This window comes from Tachypleus tridentatus, chromosome 7, assembly GCF_004210375.1.
Source record: "Tachypleus tridentatus isolate NWPU-2018 chromosome 7, ASM421037v1, whole genome shotgun sequence".
Classification (NCBI taxonomy): domain Eukaryota; kingdom Metazoa; phylum Arthropoda; class Merostomata; order Xiphosura; family Limulidae; genus Tachypleus; species Tachypleus tridentatus.
Genome location: NC_134831.1, coordinates 54,227,855 through 54,252,951, shown reverse-complemented (window position 1 = coordinate 54,252,951; position 25,097 = coordinate 54,227,855). Strand labels below are relative to the sequence as shown.

The window sequence follows — 25,097 nt, the reverse complement described above, 5'->3', positions numbered from 1 at the left end:
TAAGTCTTCTATATGGTCTAAAACTGAATATTTTATCGATGGTTCACGTCCGTAGCAAACAAATTAATTCTGTGTTGACATTGTTACAGTTCACTTAAGCTAGCTAGCTGTCTTTTTTCTGGCTGGCCTCACACCACTTACAAGCTGATATTTAATACCCTCGTAGAAAACTAATGTTCGCGATTAATGCACTGAAGTTCGTAATGTTCGAAATCCATAAACTTTCCCGGTCATATATCTGTAGTTTTCCGATAAATAAGCTTTTATCACAACTATAGCTTCCGAGACTTACAGTATACTGACTGTAACGACAAAAAAAAAATCTGTTTTGTCTCTCGGCGCGTCGGTTTATATAATTTAAGGCGAGACTCTCTCGAATGTTCAACAATGCTCGAAGGCACACTAGTGTTTTCGTGAACCATATATTGTTGATTCTTGCTCTCCAGAATCTTTTACAAATTCAGAGAACAGGAAGTACTTGCGCAATACACATTCTACAATACATCTCACATGCATCAAAATGAAATAGTCATGTTTAGTGCGACGAGAATTCGAACCCAAGACCCATGGATTACGAGTCGAGCGCCTATATGCTACGGTAGGAGCTGGCTTACCCCTTTTCATGTTGCACACAAAAATAATGTCTAAAGTTAGGGCAGTACACATGTATTCAGTATACTGCAAAGTAGCACTAAATGTGAAACTAGGGTCGTTATGTTACACCATAGTATATGACATGTAGCGGTAGCCAAGTTAATGGACTAAAACAACTTCGTTTCCACCATGCAGTTAATTACCGTTAAATATTTTAGTGCGAAGTATTTTCTTCAGGTGAGCTAACTATTGTTAATACAGTGTTGTTAGGGTAGAAATTTTGTGTATTAAGTGGCCGCATTGGTTTGAATATTAAATATTGAAACTTAAAAGCAGTTTGTGTAGTGTGATACGATAATCTCGAAATTCATGACTTTGAATGAACATCTATGTATATACAATAAAATACAATCACTAAGAACTAACTGATGAAAGAGTGATTTATAGCCATCGGTGTCAGAAAAGAAATGTAATGGTGATTAATGAAATTTCAAAATTTCAAAGAATAATAAGTTTTGCGCAGTGTTGATGCAGTTTTACATAAAACATGGTTATTGACAGACATGTTGTTTCGTAAAAAAAGTAGACTTAAACAGCTTACCTTGCATGATATTCATGTTAGTAGTACCAGTGATCCCCCACACTCGAAAGAAGTGGTTGTAGAATGGACCATTCCTAATCAGTTAGTAATTTTGGTCGGCTGCATGTTATTATCATAAAAGTTACTATTATTACTATTACAACAAAATAATATTTAATGGCTAATAGTCATGTTACACATTCTGGAGGCCCGGCATGGACGGGTGGTTAGGGTGCTCGGCTCGTAATTTGAGGGTCGTGCGTTCGAATCCCCGTCACATCAAAACATGCTTGCCCTTTCAGCTGTGAGGGCATTCTAGTGTTACGGCCAATCCCACTATTCATTGGTAAAAGAGTAGTCCAAGAATTAGCGGTAGGTGGTTATGACGAGCTGCCTTTCCTCTAGTCTTCCAGTGGTAAATTAGGGACAGCTAACGCAGATAACCCTAGTGTAGCCTTATGCGAAATTCAAAAACAAAACAAACACATTCTGGGCAACAATTAACCAACTCGCTCACTGTAAAACAATACTAAGTTTATTACCTTTTCGACGTAGCTTTTTCTCGTACTTTCTAAAACTGTTACACTTCTTCCTCTGTGAAGCTAATGACATTCGTTACTTTCCAATTAAAGATAACTCTTTGAGTCAGAAACTAGTAATAAATGACGCTTTACAACTTCAGTATAGAGCATTCTAAAAACTGTTATTTTTCAGTTAACCCCTCGGTGTGGATTTCTGTACGTGGTGAGGGAACCTCCCAGGAAAGGTTATGTTCTTTCAGTTTACCTCCTCTGGGATCTAAACATCCACTCACATGTTTGCCGTGCGTGGCGACCCGTGAAGGGGAGGAGAGGATCCTGGTGGTTGAGGGGTCCAACCCTAACATACAACTTTGGCCTTGAATTCCTGTAGACGGGAGGCCTTTGGGTGGCCCCCCTTGAATCGATCGGCTGGTCCACTTGGGCTAGAGTCAACCAAGTACCAGTGTTGAAAGTTCTCAACTGGTGTTGTGGACATTGTATCTGATGCTGGTGTTTGAGTATAGTGCTCACGACAACCTGGCGTTGCTACAATGTCCTTGCATGACATTGTAGTGAGTCCCCTCCTAGGACTCCATGGTGGGAGGGGTCAGTGGGTACCGAAATTTTCCTTTTTTTCCTATGGATCCTCCAACAAAAAATTTAAATAAAATTGTGAAATAACAGTCAATAGGTAAACGACCACGTCTTGAAGACTCTAAACAGCAATTTTCAACATCTGTAACACCTGTACCTCATTTTATTATATTACATTCTCTTTCAGAAAAACCTGTAGGACAAATGTTCCCCTTTTTATTCAGAAGGGACTAGAGGGACTTGCTGGCTCTCCAAACTCAGTAAAGAAGCTTCGATCTGGAGACACATTGGTTGAAACATCCTCATCCCAACACAGTGAACTCCTCTTGAATTCAAAGGCAATTGGGGATGTACCTATTGAGGTTACACTTCATGCTACATTGAATTCATCACGAGAAGTTATTGTTGAGAGGGATTTGAAGAACGTCCCCGAGTTAGAGATTCTCGCTGGTCTCTCCACTCAAGGAGTTTCTGCAGTGAGGCGCATCTCCACTCGCAAAAATGGAGTTACATTGCCGACAAATATCCTCATTTTGACGTTTACATCACAATGTGCACATGCCACCATTAAGGCAGGTTATCTAATTTGCAGGGTACGGCCGTACATTCCAAACCCTCTCCGATGTTTCCAATGTCAGAGATTCGGCCACTCAAAGACGGCATGTCATGGTTACCTGACATGTGCTCGTTGTGGTAGCAAGGACCACGATGCTCATGAGTGTGACACGGACCCACATTGTGTCAACTGCAATGGCTCCCACCCTTCCTACTTTCGTTCTTGCCCAAAATGGTTGGAGGAAAAAGAGGTGCAGCGTTTGAAAAAGACTCATAACATTAGTTATCCTGAGGTTCGGAAATTGCTGTCTGCGACTCCATCTCGGACATATGCTGCTGCATTTTGTTCCACAACTACAGTGGGAGTGCAAACAAATCTTTCTGTGCCTCCAAGAGAATCGTTTTCAAAACAAATTAAAAACCTTTTGACCTCCATAGTTAAAAAGGTTGATGAATCGACTCTTACACCCATCTCTGTTCCTCCCATACATTCCAACAAAGCTCAAGATCCACATCCTTCGGTTTCAAATACAGGCATTTCTTCTGATACATCTTTTTCTCCCACCCCAAGAGGCAAAACAATCATTCGTTCGCGTCCTCAGTCACTGGAATCCCCTTCCAACAACAAACGCCTGCCCAATCGACCCAGGGCAGGATCCATGGAGGTCGATAGACCTCCTCCGAATAAGGACAGTAAGGAAAAAAAGACGTGGTCGTAAACAGAAGGGTTCTTCATCCACTTCGCCTACCCGTCATTAAAAATGGCCACCTTGATACAATGGAACTTTCGAGGTTTACGTTCTAATCTGAATGATCTCAAAACACTGATTGCTTCCTACCATCCTGTATGTCTTTCCTTACAAGAAACATTTCTAAAATCTGCTGATACAGTCACCATTCGGCAGTTTTTTTCTGTACAGAAATGACAGGCTGTGTGATGGACGAGTACATGGAGGGATGGCACTATTGGTTGATCAGAATGTGCCCACCCTGTCTTTGTCACTCAACATACCCTTGGAGGCCGTAGCCATCTGTGTTTCCTTGGGTCATGCCATCACTGTTTGTTCTCTCTACCTGTCCCCTGGAGAGACATATGATCAATCAGACCTTGATGCTCTCGTTGAACAGTTGCAGTCTCCCTTTCTAATCCTGGGGGTCTTTAATGGACATCATCCCCTCTGGGAAAGTGCTGTTATTGATAGGAGGGGTTGCTCTTTAGAACGTATGCTCTCTGATCACAATCTTTCCTTTTTCAATATTAGTTCTTCCACTTATTTTCACACACCTAGTCAGTCCTTTACTGCTATTGATCTCTCGGTTTGCTCCCTTTCATTATTTTCCCATTTTTCATGGAGGGTTGACAATAATCCACCAGGCAGTGATCATTTTCCTATACTTTTGAGAGAGACTGGCCGTGGTCGATGCCATCCTACCCGCGTGCCCCGGTGGAAGCTGGATCACGCAGACTGGTCCACTTTCACTGGTCACGCAGAACTTGATCCTGCCATCGTGAATCAGCCATCAATAGACGACCGTGTGGCAGCGGTAACTGACTGTATTATACAAGCAGCTGCTCAGTGTATCCCTGAAACCTCGACACGTTTTCCACGATATCCTCGTTCGTGGTGAAATCCTGATTGCCACTTGGCACGGAAGGCTCAAAAACGGGTCTGGGATACTTTCCGTAGAATCCCGCACTTTCGAACCGCATCGCTTTCTAACGGGCCCGTGCACATGCTAGGTGGGTAAGACGTCAAAGCCAGAAGGAATCTTGGATTAAGTTCACAACTAGCATATCTTCCACCACCAGTTCCAAGGACATATGGGATAGGATTCGAAAAGTTTGTGAGCACTACAATTCTGTCCCCCTCTCGATCTTACTCTCTGACGGCCATGAGGTAGCTGATGTCCAGAGCATCGCCGATACTCTAGGTGAAAGCTTTTGCCGGGTATCTAGCACTTCTGCTTGTTTCTCCACCTTCTTGGCCATCAAGACTCGGGCAGAGCGTTCACCTCTTTCATTTCGAACTGACTGTCTTTTTAACTATAATTGTCCCTTTACACTTGTGGAACTGAAAATGGCCCTTCATCGGTCTGGCATTACATCTGTTGGACCTGATGATGTACACTATGACATGCTGCACCATCTATCTCCTGCTTCTCTTGATGTCCTTCTAATTGTTTTTAACCGGATCTGGCAGGAGAATGTTTTTCCTGATACCTGGCGCCAGGCTATTATCTCACCTTTCTCTAAGCCTGGGAAAGATCCCAAGATTCTTTCAAACTACTGTTCAATTGCTTTGACGAGCTGTCTCTGTAAGATTTTAGAAAGGATGGTTAATGCTCGTCTTGTTTGGTTCCTTGAATCAAACAACCTCCTCTCGCCCACCCAGTGTGGGTTCCGACGAAAGAATTCCACCACGGACCACCTAATTCAACTTGAAACATCAATTAGAGAAGCTTTTCTCAAACGCCAACAACTTGTATCAATATTCTTTGACATTGAGAAGGCTTATGACACAATATGAAGGTATGGCATTTTGCGAGACCTCCATATATATGGGTTACGTGGCCATTTACCCATGTTTATTTAAAAAATTTAATGGACAGGAGATTCCAAGTCCGTGTAGGTTCGACACTTTCCCGTTCTTTTGTACTGGAACTTGGGGTCCCTCAGGGCTGTGTTTTGAGTGTCACACTTTTCAGTATAAAGATAACTGCCATCACTGAACAACTCCTTCTCACTGTTGCGAATGGGCTCTATGTCGACGACTTTCACATCTCGTGTCAGTTGTCGAACATTAAATATATTGAGCAGCAACTACAAACTGCCCTCAATCGTGTACTGAAGTGGACTACGGCAAACGGCTTTAATTTTTCTCTCTCAAAAACCGTTTGCATGCACTTTTGCCGCCAACGGGGTATTCACCGTAATCCTGAACTCCGTATCGGTGATGTATCGCTGCCAGTGGTCCTTGAGACCAAGTTCTTGGGGCTTACCTTTGACCGTAAGCTGACCTTTATACAACACTTAAAGCAGCTACGGGTCAAATGCACAAGAGCGCTGAACATCCTCCTTGTCCTCTCTACCGCCAGTTGGGGAGCAGATCGATGTTCTATGTTAAAGATATATCGTGCTCTTATTCGATCAAAACTCATCAATGGATCAATGGTCTATGGCTCTGCCAGACCTTCGGCCTTAGAGATGCTGGACCCCATTCATCATCAAGGACTTCGGCTCTGCACTGGGGCTATCTGCACTTCCCAAGTTCAGAGCTTATACGTAGAATCTTATGAACCTTCTCTGCACCTTCGCCGTTTGCAACTGTCTTTGCTATATTCTTCGAAACTTCGTTCCTTACCAAAGCATCCCATCTGGGGATGTGTTTCCTTCCTCAGTGGGCTTTACTTTTTCAGAACAGACGATCTGCCACTGCTCCTTTTGGCCTTCGCATCCAGGCGCAATTGGATGAATTGGGTTTGCCCTTGGATAACATTGCAGAATCTACTGGTCAGCTCATCCCCCCATGGCTTATTACAGTCCCCAAATGTGACCTTTCTTTAAGTCATCTGAAAAAGGCAGATACTCCTGATTGGAAATACCGTCTTTTATTTACTGAGCATCTTTCGAACAATCATTCCATTCCAATTTATACGGATGGTTCCAAATCGGGTAATTCTGTGGGCTCTGCCATGGTTTGTTGCGATGCGGTGGTTGCGCGCAGAATCCCCTCTACAGCTTCTGTGTTCACTGCTGAACTGTACACCATATCTCTTGCCCTGGATCATATTGAAGCTGAGCAGTACTCCGACTGTACTATTTATACTGACTCGCTTAGTTCTCTACTGGCCCTGGAATTGCTTCACGTTGGCTCACACCCTGTTCTTACTGATATTCAAAACCAACTGGCTCATTTCTCATTAACATTTACTTCTATCCAGTTTTTCTGGATACCAGGCCACGTTGGTATTCGTGGGAATGAGCTTGCAAACACGGCAGCCAAATCTATCTGCTCTGGCACTATCACCACTGTGCCTATTCCGTACAAGGACTATGGTCCTGTATTCAAGGCTCGGCTCCGTGCCAGCTGGCAGTCCACTTGGAGTGAGCAACGCGACAGCAAGCTTTTACAAATAAAACCCTATATTGGGCTGTGGCCGTCTAGCTTCCGTAAGGTTCTGAAGGAAGAAGTTGTTCCAACTAGACTACGCATTGGTCACAGTTTTTTAACTCATCGTTTTCTTTTATCTGGAACTGATGCACCAGTGTGTAGTTTGTGTAACACTCAAATCACTATAAGCCACATTTTACTTTTTTGCCATTGTTACGACTCTCAACGACGGCACTATTTTAAACATGTTCTGTCCCAGGGTTTGTCCGTAACATTGGACAGTGTTATTGGTGATGGTGACATTGTCCACCTTGATAAAGTTTTTAGTTTTTTAATGGACATTAATCTTTTTAACCTCATTTAAGTGTTTGATATTTATTTATTACAACTTTTTTAATTGTGGTTCCCTTTTCAGAGTCTCAATCTCTCTAGTTCAATTTGAAATTGGAAAATGGCCAAAACATTAAATAACTCGACACCAGGACTGGAAAGGCCAACTTCAGGTGACAAACGCTGCTGTTTGAACTATCCGTTAGTCGTCCTGGCGAGTTGTTATTACAGTTTTGCTGCATGTCTTTTAACACTTTTATTGTTTTACCTTTTGGTTCTGGCCATAATGACACACAACCTAGAACCAGGACTGGAAAGACCAACTTCAGGTGACTGCTAGTGGTTTTTATACTTACCTGTTAGTCTTCCTGGTGGGTTATGATCATTAACATTCTGCTACAGAAAGCCCTTTACAACTTTGTAGACTGGATGTCAACATTGGTTTTATGCCATTTTCTGTTTTAATTGCTGTTTTGTTTTTACCTTCGTTCCCTTTTACGAATTTTACTACATTACTTTACTTTTACCTTTTTACTGGACATTTGGCTACTCATTATTACGATTTTGCTATATGTCTTTTACTTTTAACACTTTTATTATTTTACCTTTTGTTAATGACTGTTATGACACATAACCCGCAACCCGGACTGGAAAGGCCAACTTCAGGTGACTGACGGTGGTTCTTGTACTTACCTGTTAGTCTTCATGGCGGGTTATGATCATTACCATTTTGCTAGAGAAAGCCCTTTACAACTTCTCTTACTCTGCTTTCTCTCTCAACATTGTAGACTAGGTGTCAACATTGGTTTTATACTTTTTCTGTTTTTCAATGATGTTTTGTTTTACCTTCATTTCCTTTTATGTATTTTATTACATTTAATTTATTTTTACCTTTTTACCGGACGTTTGGTGTAGATAGCCTAGCTGCTTTGTGCCATAAAACACTAAATCAATCAATTTTCAGTTTAAAAAATACGCTTATCGAAAGAACTATCTAATCGCTATAAGTATAACGTTCATTATAAAAAGCTTAGCCTTATTTTTTTGGTCTACTATTGCCCAGGACCATTAATGATAGGTGGTATATTTCGAAACCAGTATAACTCTGTTGCAAGTTGTGAACCTGATAATAATTTTGGTTTCACATTTAAATTTAATATGTTAAACAACTTGTGAGCTGAATAATTTAAAAAAAATTGTATCAGTGTGTTTAAATCCTACATGTATATAAGTTCAGTGTGGTAATTTCGGAACTATTTATTACCCATAATTACACAGCCATTCATTGTGACTTACTTCAGGATGATGTGTTCTAGAAACGCGTATGCACACAAAAAATCATCAGCTGATAAATGGTAATATAATATTTTCTCTCTTCGTTAGCTCCAGAAGTATTTCTGTGTGGACTAGGAAGAAATCAAGGTTACTCGTATGCTGCAGATTGGTGGTCTCTTGGAGTCTGTGGGTTTGAAATGTTACGTGGGAAGGTAATTCAATATTAATTTATATCTTTGCCTTTCACATACTGTTTTCTTATTGAGTGACGGTATTACCTAATACATACATAAATGTATATTAAACACTTGTGTAAAACGTGTGACAACGGTTTTTCTTATTGGGCTATCCGAGATGATAGTGGCACGTATCGTTGCTATGTAATTGTTATAATTTCACCAATGAGAGTAATAACATTATCAACATAGAATAAGAAATAACTAAACTAAATTTAAACTTCTAGTAAAATATTAGGAAGAGACAACTACTTAGTGACGTTTTCAAGCAGAAATTTCTAGAAGGTTTGTTGTTTTTTTTTCCAAAAGCTTGTAGGCCTGCCTGAAGTTCACGAATTTACAAGGCTTAAATCCAGTGTTCAATTCATTGCAGTGGACAACTCGCAGATAACACATTATGTAACTTTGAGCAAAGACAAACAGACATTCTTTCGGCCAGTGCTGCATACATGCTATATGTCGAATCTTAGAAGGTGATCCATATTAACTGTTTTCTAATATTATTTTGAAACATCGTTGTCTCCAAACACTTCCAAGCTAGTACCAAAACAGAACTATATTAAATAATTACCAATGAACACATCTCAACCATTGCAAACTTAAGCAACGAAAATATTTAAAAATAATCATATATCCCATTTGTAGTCGTTATTTGTAATAGAGGTACTTCAATCTTATTTGAAGTGAAATTAAATGTACTCTGATATTCTTGCAACAATCTCTAGCTTCCATACCAAATCCATTCTGGCACACCAGAGGAAGAAGTGTTACAGATGGTGGAGAGTACTTGCTTACGTTTTCCACGTGAAAATAGCAAAGGGATGGCTGAATTACTAAAAAGGGTAAGTTCAAGTATTTTATTTACACTTTCATTTTGTAATTGTTTTATAAGCTATGTAGTATATAAGCTATAATTCTAGGTTGTTTCACTTCAAGATTACTGTAACAAAACTCGAATCTTTTCTTGTTGGGTCTGACATGCCCAGGTGGTTAAGGCACTCGACTCGTAATCTGAGGGTCGCGGGTTCTAATCCCCGTCAGACCAAACATGTGCGTCCTTTCAGCCGTGGGAGCATTGTAATGTGACCTTCAATCCCACTATTCGTTGGCAAAAGAGTAGCTCAAGAGTTGGCGGTGGATGGTGATGACTAGCTTCCTTCCCTCAAGTTCTACGCTACTAAATTAGGGACGGCTAGCGCAAATAGCCCTCGTGTAACTTTACGCGAAATTCAAAAACAAACAAACCTTTCTTGTTTTTACTAAATCTTTTTATATTTAACCAATCTTGTAGCATCACAAAATATTCTTCAATAGAGAACTATGAAATTCAGAAAACAGCTAAATATGTTTATGAAAAGCAATACAATTTAAGTTTAAATTTACATTAAATATGTAAGTCTGATCTTTCAATTTACCTCAATTTGGTATTATATTTTTCAAACAAACTCGACCTGTAAAATAAATTATTTTATTATTAAAAAGTAAAAATCAAAACCCAATTACAGTGATAATTAGATTAGCATCAACATTAAAATATTTTTCATGTTAACGGTACAATTATTACAATACAATAAACAAATCACAGTTTACAGATATAGTTACTTTGCCCTGAATAAATTTAATGTTTTTAACGTTTTCTCACACTATACTTAAGATACGTTTAAAATATGCACCAAAACTTCTTCATTCTTAATTATCAAACATTTTGCCTCCTAAAGGTTTTCAACTAAAATTTATAAAATCATTAAAACGGCCAATAAAGTATTTTTCAAAGATTTATCTTCTTTATGTTCTTACATAATTACAAAAGGGAATAAACTTGGAAAAGGGCGAATTCAATTCGTAAAAGAAATACAGAAATAAAGATGTTTATTTACAAGGAGGGAACATGTTTTAGGATTTTAAAAATTATATCTATGTAACTTAACTCTTGCTCTAAAAATCATTAAATTTTCAAACATACAGTTGTCCACAAATAAAGCATTTTATTACACAAATTATATTTTTTAGCAATGCATTCAAAATAATATTTCATCTTAAACAGTCCTTGTCCTTTTGGTCTAACAGTTCAATTCATTAATTCAAGATATCTATTTGTGTATATTAAACAACTTCTTCTCTTACATAATCAAATATCTCTTCCAGTCTTTATAATTTTTTAAAAGTTTATAATCTATATATAAATTTTGCAATTTCCGCTTAGCATAAATTATTTTACAATTTTCGGAAACATTCTTCAGCTTCTTACTTACAAAATAGTCAATTTATTTTTAATAAAGTTCATATTTATCGATATTTCTGAGAAATTCGTTGTGACTGGTAGTATAACATTTCCATTATTATTCTTTTATTTAATTCTTTATCCTCCAATTGACCATTTTACTTAATTAAAACTCGTAATCTGAGGGTCGCGGGTTCGAATCCCCATCGCACCAAACATGCTTGCCCATTCAGCCATGAGGGCGTTATAATCTGATGATAAATTCCATTATTCGTTGATAAAAGAGTAGCCCAAGATTGGCGGTGGGTTGTGATGACTAGCTGCCTTCTCTCTAGTCTTACACTGCTAAGTTAGGGACGGCTAGCACAGATAGCCCTTGGGCAGCTTTGCGCGAAATTAAAACCAAACTAAACCAATATTCTCTGGATAATGACATTTCATCAAAATTGTTTCAATTCTTCTATTCTAAAATTTCGCACCCCTGGATTATTCATTAACGTAATAATCCTTGTGTCAAAGTAATATGAACATTTCATTTTACTAATTTGGGATGACTGCCAGAAAATTCTAAACTTATGTTAATTGATTGTTTTATAACACTATGTAACAAAATTTTTGCATTTTAATTTTAAAATAATTTTAGTCTCCATAATAACACCATGTAACAATTTTTTTTACTTTTACTTGTTCCTGGGGAGAAAGTGTTATTTCCCAATTGCTTTTACCTAAAGTTAATGGAAAAGACCTATTTTTCTCTTCAAACTTTGCTTTTGTGACCTGGGAGTGTATAACGAAACATGATGGGAGACAATGTTTGGGAGTTGATAAGTGAAAGTGATTTACATTGTATACACTCGCAAATCTCGAAAAACTACTCCCTTCTAAAGATCTTTGTTCATTTTTGTATATCTTTAGTATAAATACATGCAAATCTTGATTTATATACTGTTTTATTCAGACCTTATGTAAATGAAAATGTGCAAATTTGGCCATTTTTACATATAAAATAGGTTAAATTCTAAATTTAATTATCCAGGTCACAAAAGCAAAGTTTTAAAGAAATAATAACCATTTTGTGTACTTTTATAGCATAAGCAATTAAGAAGTAACACATACTCTCCAGGAACAAAATATGTTTCACATAGTGTAATAAACATTAGTCATAATTTCATAATTTTCTTTAACAATTACAAGCACATCTAAGAACGATGTGTTGTTTTCAATAAATTCATATGCAAGTTTGATCGTTTCATCCACTTAATCAATTTAAAGCTCAGAAAACAAGTTCAATGTCATAACTTTTTTTGAAATAATAATAAATCAGTAACCTAAAAACTTTCCATGTTATCTTTAAGTAATTTACTTAGTTAATGACAAAATAGTTTGGAGAAAGGTCAAATACTTTACTTTTTTGAAAACTCATTACTAGCGTTGGTTAGGTTGGTGCAACTTTAGTGCCAATAGTAGTTTCCTAGATTTGGTGAAAATTTTCTTCTTCAAATGTAAACAAACAGTTACATAAACTGAATTTAGACCTTTTAGTAATACAATATATACAATTATGAAAATAAAATTTAATTTATTTCAATCTAAAATAATGTGAAATAGTCGGGTATAAAACAATAACATTAATTGACGCTCAAAGATGATTTGGTTCCATCTTCTTTTAGGCAACTTATTGACGAAATCTTTATTGATTTTCATGTAGCGTTTCACATTCAAAAGAGAAGGTTTCTAAACGATATTCATTAAATAACGTAACGCCTCAATAATTTAATTTTTGCGTCCTACAGTAGGGCGACCTTCTCTCCATAAGTATTCTTTCAGTACTTGATAGCTCGGCATAGAGATGGTTTAGGCACTCGACTCGTAATCTGAGGGTCGCAGGTTTGAATCCCCATCACACCAAACATACTCGCCCTTTCAGTCGTGAGGGCGATATAATGTTACGGTTAATTTCACTATTAGTTGGTAAAAGTGAAACCCAAGAGTTAGTAGTGGCTGGTGATGACTAGCTGCCTTCCCTCTAGTCTTACACTGCTAAATTAAGGACGGCTAGTGTGGATAGCCCTCATGTAACCTTGCTCGAAATTCAAAGACAAGCAGAATTTAACTTTTACACAATTTTTGTGACACATAATTTTCCAGTTTATTTTGACTTAGAATGAAGTTATAGACTTGTTTCAATTAGGCCTTAATTTTAAATTGTTGCTAATAAAATAAATTATTTTGTAACTGAGTTTTTAAATGATTAAAAATTAAAAATTTAGTATTTTTTAAATTAAAAAGTTTAAATATTCAATTTATTTATAATTATTTAAAGATTGTTTTAAGTCTTAGAAATTAATTTCGAAATAAAAGAAGATAAGAGCGTTTGGATATAACTGAAGTAGTCGGTGTTAGAAGTACAACTGTTTTAAAATATTTTAGTTTGTAATACTTTTCACTTCTGGTTGCTTTAATAAGTAAATTTTTAATTCTGGGGAACTTGAAACAAGTTTCACACATATGAATGTAAATAATCCGTATTTGCACGTCTGTAAATAATTTATTCATAATTTTGTATTAGCTGCTGCATGCTGACCCTAAGCAGCGAATATCAAGCCTAGAACAGATGAAGCAGCATCCATTTTTAACAACAATCGATTTTACCGCTCTCTATAACAAAAAACTCACACCGTCCTTCATTCCGTCGGTAAGTGCTTGTATACAAGTACAATATAGTGAAATAATTGTGTTATATTTTTGTGTGTTCTGACATTTCAGTGCAAAGGAAGAAAAATGTCTTTCTGCTATAATTACACCCGAAAGAAAAAGAAGATATATTTTTCTATGTTTTATTTTTAACAAATTCCTAAATAGTCCATGAATAAAGAACTGCCTTGTTACAATATTAAGGGTATTTAATAAAAGTTTCGTTATTCACACATCTCGTAAACTGTTGAAAAAGGCATAAATCTCGATTGCATTGTCATATAAGTAAAAACGTAAATCTGCATTTAATTTACAATTTATTGTAATTCTAGGCTACAAAACAAATATTTATAACAAAGATGAAAGGTCGTTGTAATGGGCGTAGTAATCAATAAAAATGAAAAGATAAAACAGTTAAAAAATGTTGTAACATGTTCTGTCGTTGGGACAAAATATTTTGGATTATTAGTTGAAAATAATGTCAGTTTTAGTCCACGTAACGATAACGAATGAAATTATTTCTTTTTTATCCATTACTGAAGGATTATTTTCATTTTTAGAAAAGCCATAGGGCTAAGTTCACAAAAACATATGACAAATTTTTTTAAACTGATGGTATGCATATATTACAAATAAATTTAATTACAGGATTTCTTTGCTAATGTATCCATTGGTTCAATGGACGTGATAAATGCCACGACTAACACATCTAAAGCACTCACTGAATACTTAATACATTAAATATCCGTAATTTTAATGTGCTCTTGTGTCTTCAAATTTCATAAAATGTTTATATTACTATATTTTTTTACCTTTCTAGGTATTCTAGGACTACTTTTACGAACTTTCTAGAACTAGCGTCACTATCATAATTAGCATCTCCCTCTAGCAAACAAATAAATTATAATATTGAAAACATAGCTTGTAATACTACCCCCTCCCTGAATAGTGGAGTCCTTTCAAAAATACCAATACATAAACAAAACATTATGTTAAAATATATATTCACCAAGCATTTTTTATTGTTTTCTTTTCCGAGAGTTATGGTGTAAATATGTAATAACCTCCAATTCACTGTTGTCAGCTGCTATTCTATAATTGGAGGATTTCTTCCTAGGTCGGTGGTAGAGAGAATCCAATCATATCTCTATCCTGGTGATCTTCTGGAAGTGGGCTCAACAGGAACCTTGAACTCTTCAGTAGATTTCCTTTCTGCTGGCAAATTCTTCTCTGAAAATGCCCAGCTGACCTTTCTCTCACGAACATACTTCCAAAGACAATAATGGTGAATGTCCTTTGGCTTGCTACACTTGTTCTGGATTTTTTAAACCGCATCATTCATTTTTTTTCCTTACAACATCTGATCTGTTCCAACACATGCTTAATTTTGGGGTTCATCCTTCCTTGTAGTGGGGATGGCACAGCAATACCTTGTCATATTGATGAAATCCAGACTTATCAGTATCAAAATCATAGCAACATTTCATTTTATTGCTATCTGATTTAAGTACTTCAAATGTAAAATCATGTACAACCTAAATGATTTTCCCGCCTTAGTATTTTTACAAATTATGTTTAAGCCTTTGTGAGTGACTAACCTTTAGATGTGAGTAGAGAAGACTCAATGACACTTTACATTCTCTTCTGAACGTCACTGACTGTGGTGTTTTGCCTGTAACTGTGTAGTACGGTTTGATAACTCATAACTCGTAGAAGATCTTTGATCCCATGTTTCTGATGCTGATGCACATAAATGACTAACTGATTTAAAGTGTATAGTTGTGTACACCTTTACCATCCTTTTAGAAGATGGATGAAGTGTTTTTTACTGATATTTTCTTCATGTAAAGGATCTGACACAATTGCACAAACAAGACTTCACTCCCGATCAGAATGAAATTCCATACAAACGTATTCATTGCTGAACATCCTTGGTGGAATCTTTACTTCGTGGTTAGAAATAACAAATGCTTTTGACTATTTGATGAACTAGACCATCACAACCATGATGTATTTGTTAATTCTACTATGCCCAGTAAAATTTTCTTATCAAGCTCTTTGGAATGACTGTTTGCCTTAAGAGTTTTTTTGCACTTTTCATGGATATTGAATACTAGTTTCAAACTTGTGCATCTTTCAGTTGAGTGTTAGGCCACAGTACTTCATCATCCTCACTTATGGACGTCCCATCTTGGATTATACTCTATTGTATCTTATGTTGGTCATCATTACTATCTCATACTTCACTTTTCACAATGTTGCCATTCTTCATTAACACGTGGTCTTCTCGTTTCATCCTGGCATGCACAATTTTTAAAGCGATCTTGCTACTTGGCCTTCTGGATTGTAAAACTTCACCAACCACTCTGATGCTACATAATCTATCTTGACTGTACACGTTTGTCAACATAGGAACTTAAGAATTGAATCTGGGTTCGAACAACTCTTTTTGAGTGGTAAAACACATCATTTCTGTGACAGGCATTTCTTTACTAGAGTAAGCAATCACTTGTTCTCTCCCACGTTTAACTTGTGATAATACTGCTCTCACTGGAAATTTACTGGAATTTGCATACAAAATGAGTATGTCTTCCACAGCTTAGTACACTAGTACTGTAGTGTGGTTAACTTATTTATTTAATTTAATTTATTTTTTAGCCTATTCACAACAGGTGGTATAACAAAACTTGTTTGCCTTTTCAAGTAGTTTGTATAGAGAATGGATAAGCTTCGTGAAAAAATATGTTACAAAATGACATCAGTAAGAACATAGTTCAAGAAATCCTCTCATCCCATACAAATTCATTGTTGCTGGCCAGTTCTGAACATTTTCAGTAACAGACTGGACTGTAGACACTTCTTCTCTGGTGATTGTGTCCTAGAAAATTCACGTACTGACAGAATAATTCACACTTCTTGGGATTCTACTTAAGGTTCTCTTTCTTCAACGATGCAGTAGTTTCATTAATCCATCATAACCATTATTTAAGGTCTTCCTATGCGTGATTTTGTCATTTAAGTAAATGAGTATGCCATTCCAGGGTAATTTAGAAAAATCATACTGTATTATTGTTAATATGCAATATTTCATACAAAACCTTGTGGATCTATTATTATTATTCTCCACAAGTAGAATAGTAAAATACTACTAAGTTGTTCTAACAATCCTTGTTTTTTGTAGCTTCTATTTTCTTGAAAGCCTTAACCTGTTTAAACAAGTGGGGTTGTATAGCAGACTGGCTTACTGGGACAGCGTTTCTCCAATATTGTATTTATTCAACCTAACTCGTAAGATTTACTGGAAAAGTTATATTGATATTCCATGAGTAAGTTACTTAATTAATGATATGGATCAGCTGTAAGTTATGCATCTCTGTAAGTGAAGTAGTAAGCTAGCTCATGTAAGGATTTGACATCAGAATGCCTACATCATATCTCAAAGATAACTACTTATGATTTTCTTTGATGTAAAGGTACTGTATTACCTGTAGAACATCAGATCTTTCAATATCACAACCAGACTTGACTTAAATTTTAGAGTTTGTAGTGTTTGTGGCACAAATGATGACATTTTTATTCTTCAGATCCACGATAGTTCCAACCATTAATTAATCAAAATATGCTAGAGTGTTTGGTTCTACCATGGCCAAGTTCTAGATGTAACTATCAAGTCAGGTTATAAGTATTTCACTTCTTAATGAAAAAATGATTGTCATGCTAGTTACCACGGGAAGTTCCATCTCTGGTGTAGTAATTGGCATGTTATACACAGATTTCCTTTTCACACACTGTGAAGCTATTTCCCACATTCAGTGTAACTAGCTGCAACAACAATCCTTTCAGTTTCTCTAGATTATCGTGAATGTGAGTTAATGTTTCAATAATATTTTATCTTATGATCCCATTATTTCTGGATGATAACTTTAGTCGTTCATTTGTGTATTTAACAATTCAAGTTCCACTGCCAACGAGGAGCTCCTTTTAAAAATCTTCACCTAATTTGTTTCAAATGCTCAACTATTATGGCATCATCGACTGTTCACGTATCAATGAATCAGTTGTTTATAATGAGCATCTGGGTAAGAAAATTGAACAATCTTTTCCAAATCTTCTATAAGCTAGGCCAAGGTCTCTTTCTTCTTTTCTTTGTACTCTGTTTTGAATCTGTTCAATATGGAAGCTACCAGTACTTGACAGTTGTTACAATTATCAACTCAAAGATTATTTAATACTATTAAAACTTAATATTTTAAGTGCAAAACAAGATTAATAGCTTGTTGTTTATTATTCCATCTCTTCATTCTGTAAGTTATATCGAATTGAGCCTGGCATGTCTCACATGGTACATTTTCATCATAGTAAGCTAGTTTTTCAATTGTATTGTTGAATTGACCAGCTAAATTCTAGTACTGGATTTGGTAATAACGGTTGGAGCAGTCCAGAAATGTCCTGCAATAGTGGTAATAGGTGTAACCATAAAGTTCCCCTCCTCATATTTTGTATTAGATGATATTTTATGCTGGAATTATTGAGTAAATGCAGAGAGAGGTGTGATTGGTTTAATATTTGCAATTATCAATTCGTTTTTTAGATGTTTTATTCTGCCTGTTATTTTTTGTACCTCAATGATTTATATTTTTGTACTTTACCGATTTTACCATCACATTTTTTTTTACTTTTTCAATCTTGTAATTCTTTTGTACGTCTCCAATAGATTCATCGATCTTGTCTTAAATCAGATCTATTTATGTTTTTCATGTTTTCTTTCAACTCGTATTTTAAATCCTCTCATTGTCTTCTTGATCGTTGTTTGACAATCACCAACGTAACTGTCAGTTACCTCAAAATATAACATTATACAGTAAGGAAACATTTTCACACTTTCAGATGGTATCTCAGATATATAACGTTTTCCTTTACCTTATATATATTGTGATAAATCACATAGTTCTTAAACTTTTGGAATAACGAACCATTCTGACTTTCGGTTTTCCTGTTCGTGCTGCTATTCCAAGCAATACTGATCAGGTAGTAGTATAGCCTCTTTACTTACTGGGTGCGGGATGAACAGATAGTTAGAGCGCTTGACTGGCATCATGAAAATAAATACTTTTCAGATGTAAAGTACTTATTGTATTACTTTATTTGTGAAATGTTATTCCAAATAGAGTATTCAGAAGTAGTAATGTTGTATTCTGCAGAAAAAAAACCATTTTTACCCATAAAAAGTGGTTTTCACTTGTACAGAAGGTTTTGATCCATTTTACTAAACTTCTATTATTTTTATTTTGTAAAGGACTGGCAGTTTTTTTCTAATTATCCTACATTTTATATTAAGTTTTTATCTTGTGATAAAAATTTGTAAAAAAAAAGGTGAAGTACTGAATTTCCGTGAAGAGAAGCTCTTCATGTACGTCCTTTTAAAAGTATGGTAAATATTGAAGACAGGATTTCGTTTAAGTGACAAAAAATACTTTGGTTAACTTAAAAAAATACTATATTTTTCATCATTAGATGGCGTGGTGCTACATTGTAACTCAGTTGTAACACAGTTGAAATCTTTATTGACACTTTTTTATAATTGCTTGTTGTTTGCATGTGTTAAAATAAGTAGCGTTGCAAGGAATAGCATACTTTTTAAAACTTGTGGATACTGTTGTAATAATACTACGATTCGTTTTGGAAGTGTGTGTTTCTGACTTGAATTTTTAAAATGTTGGTAATTATGAAAAAATAAATATTTTATTTTTGTATTAGAAATAATAAACAAGACAAAAACATTTGAAATTTTGAATCTGCAAAATAAATAATTTTCTGATGTAAAGTACTTATCGCATTACTTTATACGTAAAATGTTATTCCAAATAGAGTATTCAGAAGTAGTAATGCTGTATTCTGCAGAAAAAATACCACTTTTTACCCATAGAAAGTGGCTTTCACTTGTACAGAAGTTTTAACGGTTTTTAGCGTTGTAAGTTTGCAGACATACTGCTATGTCACTGGGGGAAGGTGTTGGAAAGATTGATGAATAGTGAGATTTTTAACGTTGTATCTGAGTAAGGTCAGAAACATAGAACTGAAATAATTTAATGTTGTTTTTTCTGTGTTTCTTACAATCCATTTATCACATTTAAGTCTGTGAAAAATAATTTAAAAGCACACAAAAATATGGTCACAGAGAATTTCAGCCATTATGGTAAATTGTTGTCCAAGTAATACAACTGTGAACTTACTATCAGCATACATTTAATGTACTTGTAAGATATATGGTTAAAAAGCTAAATGACTGTTTAGAGCAAAAAGGAGTTGCTATTCTTGTAGTTTTTTGTTTTATCATAATAATAATTCTGATAAAACAGCCAGTTTGATATGTGAAAAACACAAAATCGACTTCTTGATGACGTGACCAACGTGAAATAAAAATGTATCTCAGAACGGTTGGTATGGGTATTAACACTTATTCATAACACCATAATATCTGACTGGACTTCTTTGCAACATATTCTCTCCAGCGAAGTCATCACTACCTAGTAAAACAAAATTAGATTAAATTACTTGAGAGAATAACATTTAATGGTCTAGAATAAAATGCATCACATTTTTTGGGCTGGAAAACACAATTATTTAATTTTTCAATTACCAAAACTGTTAGCAGTTCAACTATTCTTAAATATTCACTTTCAGAAACATCATTTGAACTGTGATCCAACCTATGAACTGGAGGAGATGATCATCGAATCGAAACCATTGCATAAGAAGAAAAAGAGACTTTCAAAACGTAACTGTGGGAAGGAAGGTACAACTGGATCTGGCAGTGGAGAGGTAAGAAAAGTAAGATCTTTTGATCAAAACTGGTTATAATCCTGTTTAATAGTTTTATTTTTAATCTTGTTTCAGAAATATTTACAAGGAGAAAGGATTGTGCATAATATTAAGAGAAGAACTTATACGTTTATAAGTGTTATGTAATATGATGTCTTTCTAAATTTTTTTTCTTTTATGGCTTTCGTACATTCGTTGTCAAACTGATTGCTATCAATTTATCTTAATAAATTAATTTGATCATAACAAAGTGAATAAAACTGGAAAATCTACCAGATTTGTTGTATCACGTATCTTAGAATTTAGTAAACTATCACTGTTATTCATGTATAGTAATTTCGTAATAATTTAACGGATCCACTGATATAAATCCAACATATCTATTTGACTTACTATCTGGAACAAAGCGTCAGTGCTAATGGTAATTAATACTGCTAGACACCTTACTAAATTGTTTCAGCGTAAACTGTTCTCTAATGTGTTTAAACCAGGAATTTTGACGCAATATTGACCAAAATTGATCTAACGATTTCTTAATATACTTCTTTGTTTAAAGATATATACATTCTGATTTTTTCTATTCTAGGAAATGACGCCTCTACAGTTACGCCTAGAGTCTATTAAAAGGGATTTTATAGTTTATAATAGAGAAAGGTAACCATTCTCTTTGTTAGTTTGTTGGAAAGTTTGTTTGTAGTTAACACCAAAGCTACTCAAAGGGATATATGTGTTCTATACACTACGGTATTGAAATCCGGTTTTTAGCGTTGTAAGTTTGCAGACATACTGCTGTGTCACTGGGGGAAGGTGTTGAAAAGATTGATGAATAGTGAGATTTTTAACTTTGTATCTGAGTAAGATCAGAAACATAGAACTGAAATAATTTAATGTTGTTTTTCTGTTTCTTACAATTCATTTATCACATTGTATGATATATGTCATGGTTGATAACCTTAATAATCATCTAACCCTAATAAGTAATAAGTATGAATATTTATTATTATAGATACTAATTACGAATAGAAATAACAAAGAAATGGTTATGCGAGAGTTCCTTGTGGTAAAAACAGTATTAACTGTGAAAAACATTTTCTCTCCTGACTGTGTCAAGGTGGTCTTACGGACTCATTTTATGGGTGCAAAACCTCCACGGTAGGTAAAAGGACAGTGCCAGAGCTTTTCAAGCATTTCCTCTCTCCTGGAAACCAAGTGAAGAGAGAAGAAAGAAATATGTTTTAAACTGTTATTATTATAATACCATTTAAACTGAATGCATACAACTGTTGTACTTTATAGGCCCCCGTATGAACGAAACTTCGTTTGTTGTAGTGACAAATTTTTGAAAACGTATGTGAATTGCATTTTATTTTTATTATTTTTAGAAGTGTATTGTCATTGACTGGCGGTAATTAAGTAACAATATCAAATTCCTTCCTTGGTATTATGTAAACAACACCGCTTCTCTTTGCTTCTAAACTAATAGTTCAATGCGCTGTCAACGTTTGTACGTCACGAGCCGAAGCACATTCTAACATGTATGGTGTTATCCCTGGAGCACGCGACAGCAAATAGTACCATATTTATTACCTTCTTTTATGGTTATACATAACTATATTCCTTAATTGACAAACAAATTAAGCAGACATAGTAATTTCACAGAGTTCCCTTTATTTTAATGAATTTAAATGGAATGAAACATAATAATTGATTAGAAGTTATTGTGTGTGTAACTTCGTTAAATATATTTAAGTTGGTCTATTAGAAATTACATACTTAAACTAATTAAAAGTCTTCATTTCCGAATTCCGTATAACTACGATATTTGTTTTATGTAAGAAAATTGGTTTAAACCAATTAAATAAATTAGTTTGAATGATAAAATGTAAAGAGTAAAGATATGTGGCCTGATGTTAATGATAAAATCAGATAGCCTTGTTGTGATGACAGACAAAAGACTGAGTTTAACATGCTCCTAATATGGACTCATAATGGACTGATTAAAAGTATCGTGAAAACCCTCTTCAGACTGATGTGATTCTATCACTAATATTAAGCTTATTTGTTTTATTATAATTTTATCTGCTATCATCGTTTAAAATTGTAACAGAAAATATATTGTTTACTTTTATAATTTGCTACTGAAATAACTTTGTATATTTCGTTTCCGTAGGGATCTTAAAAAAGAAGTCAAGGAAGACAATGATAAACATAGGTAGACCGACGTGAGGAACGAGAATCTGCATGAACTGATGTAATACATTATTCAAACGTTTTTTATTGTGACGTTGAAATATACCTTCAAATATTCTCTCTTTTTAATCAACGATTGTTTAGTTTTTTCACGTCTTGCACGTGCATTGGCCTATAACAAAGAAAGCATTAAGAAAGTTTTTATATGGAAGCCTTGTTACCTAAAGTTACATAAAGGTTTACACGCATAAAAAATAAGTTCTTCGACACGAACCTTATCCAAACAAAGCAGTTGTGAAAATATACGCTACAACGAAAGAGGACTCTCTCGGCCATAAACTTTAACGTGGTGTAATATATACATAACATTGATTTTGGTGTTGAGTATATAGCTGAACGTAGAAAGAAACATATAATGCTACGTGATACATCTTAAAAGAAAGTACTGTTGTTGTAAACTATATATTATTGAATAACATCTCAATGAAAACAAAAAATCACAACTGCTCTTAGAACGAAAGATAAACTTCGAGATTTAACGTTCACAAGAGAATATTTCTTACCAGTAAAAAATAATTCCTTAGGATCTCCTTTGCTTTGGTTTCTAACTTGTGTATCCTAAAAAAGACTTAAAAGAATTGAAATATTCCATGGTGACTGCATGCTACACTGCTTTGATGGTAGCTGGAAAAGAATGGTTAGTTGCTTTTGAAAACCATATGTTCTTGCCAGACAACATTCTCATGCAAAATGTGTGCATCGAGAGAATTTATAACGTCAAATGTTCTTTCACTGATGGGGAATATTATCCCTATGTATTTGTACATAATTACGCATGTATTGAGTTATAATAAAAATTTAACTAATCTGAGAACTGTATTATTTTCGCAACTTTTATATGTGTGTGTGTGTGAGCAAAATAGCCAGTGGGACAAAGAAATCTCGAATAGTTGACTTTGAGTTTGCTGTAAAAGAAATCTTATTAGATCTTATTCAAATGTCGCTGTTATATTTTACAACTTCTGTAGTTCAAATATACGTGTTGCTTAAGTAACGGATAAGGAGAAACCAAAGCAATAAGACTGCCGTAGTTTAAGCTTTTATAGCATATTTTTAATGTGATTAAGTTATACCGAATAAATAAATTCACAGGGAATATCGAACCCATTGTTCAAAGCTGGTAATATCTTTGTTTTGATCAAGACGAAAATACTGCAATTAAAACAAGAAACAAATGTGCAAAGATTGTTAACTGACGTTATCTTAACACTGCGTGAACCATCAAGTATATCCTCTGTTTTTGTTTGTATTTACGTTATTTGTGCGTTTATTTAATTGCATGAAGGTACATAAAAGAGATTATACATAAAAAAACATTGAATTAGTCTATGAAAAATTAATAAACAATTACCAGCTACAGTGTTTACATTGTTTGTCCAAGCTGATTACATTAACAATAAGAAAGTCGTAGATTTAGTTACCAGACTTTAACATATCCAGGTATTGAAGTAATAACTTGATAAGTAAAATAAAAATGTGATATTATTTTGTGACAAGGAAACCATAAACCGAAAATAATAACATGCTATCGAATGCTTCAGAGATGTAGAAATTAAAAGCCAATGAGAAATTTTATTCAACTGTTTTGTGTTATCCAAGACTATACTTAACAGACGGAGGTAAAATTCTCTGAGTTGTGTTCCAGTTTACGCTTTCAAGTACAGGTTGTCTGCCATAATAGACTATGAAAACACTATTTTACCATTTTAGTTGTGAAATAAAACACAGTATTATCTACAAATTCAGTTCATTTCTAGTTACTCAAGTTTAAGTAATTAACCCGTACTTAATTTTTCTGACACGTTTTGCTGATAATGTAGATGTAAATAACATTATAAGTACTTAATAATGTTGCTACAATTTTTGGCAAGGAGGGCACAATCTTAAATAGAGAAGTATACGTACTATTCCCTAATAAATTGTATTTTAAACGATTATGTAAATAGATATACTTGTAAACTTTTCAGAAGAAACACAATTCAGACCCTCGGTAATGCAATCTGTCTGTTCAAGAAATGAAAATCCTCATGACAATATAACATTTTTGCTGGAAGTGAATAAACCGTCGTGGAACGATCTGACACGTGGTAAGATTTCTTATATTAAAGCCTTTGAAGTACACATACTTTATTTTCAGCAGTCTGTTTTTCACTCGTTCCACCATTATTTAGTATAAAAGTAGTGTTACCACCTGACAGAACTGGTATAATGTATACTTATCAGGATTTAAATTCGCAAATTGTATAATGCGAGAGTGTGACGTTTTAAATCACATATAATTATCTAAATAATAATACGTGTAAGACTAGTAAT

The 25,097-nt window shown here is 34.8% G+C and overlaps 1 protein-coding gene across 5 annotated transcripts in view; it reads left to right on the top strand.

The window, feature by feature from the left end:
• Nucleotides 1–23,595, top strand: part of LOC143255682 (serine/threonine-protein kinase 32B-like) — a 75,747-nt gene extending 52,152 nt beyond the window's left edge. For 2 of the 5 annotated variants that reach the window (XM_076511730.1, XM_076511733.1), the window contains 6 exons: nucleotides 8,670–8,773; nucleotides 9,523–9,639; nucleotides 13,588–13,713; nucleotides 20,397–20,543; nucleotides 21,121–21,188; nucleotides 22,705–23,595. In XM_076511730.1, the coding sequence (XP_076367845.1) occupies nucleotides 8,670–8,773; nucleotides 9,523–9,639; nucleotides 13,588–13,713; nucleotides 20,397–20,543; nucleotides 21,121–21,188; nucleotides 22,705–22,750 (608 nt within the window). In that variant the 3' untranslated portion in view covers nucleotides 22,751–23,595. Of the gene's footprint in view, nucleotides 1–8,669; nucleotides 8,774–9,522; nucleotides 9,640–13,587; nucleotides 13,714–14,829; nucleotides 14,998–20,396; nucleotides 20,544–21,120; nucleotides 21,189–22,704 lie in introns of those variants that run through there. The other 3 variants (XR_013030786.1, XR_013030787.1, XM_076511731.1) reach the window with 3 other exon arrangements.
• The last annotated feature ends 1,502 nt before the right edge of the window (nucleotides 23,596–25,097 follow it).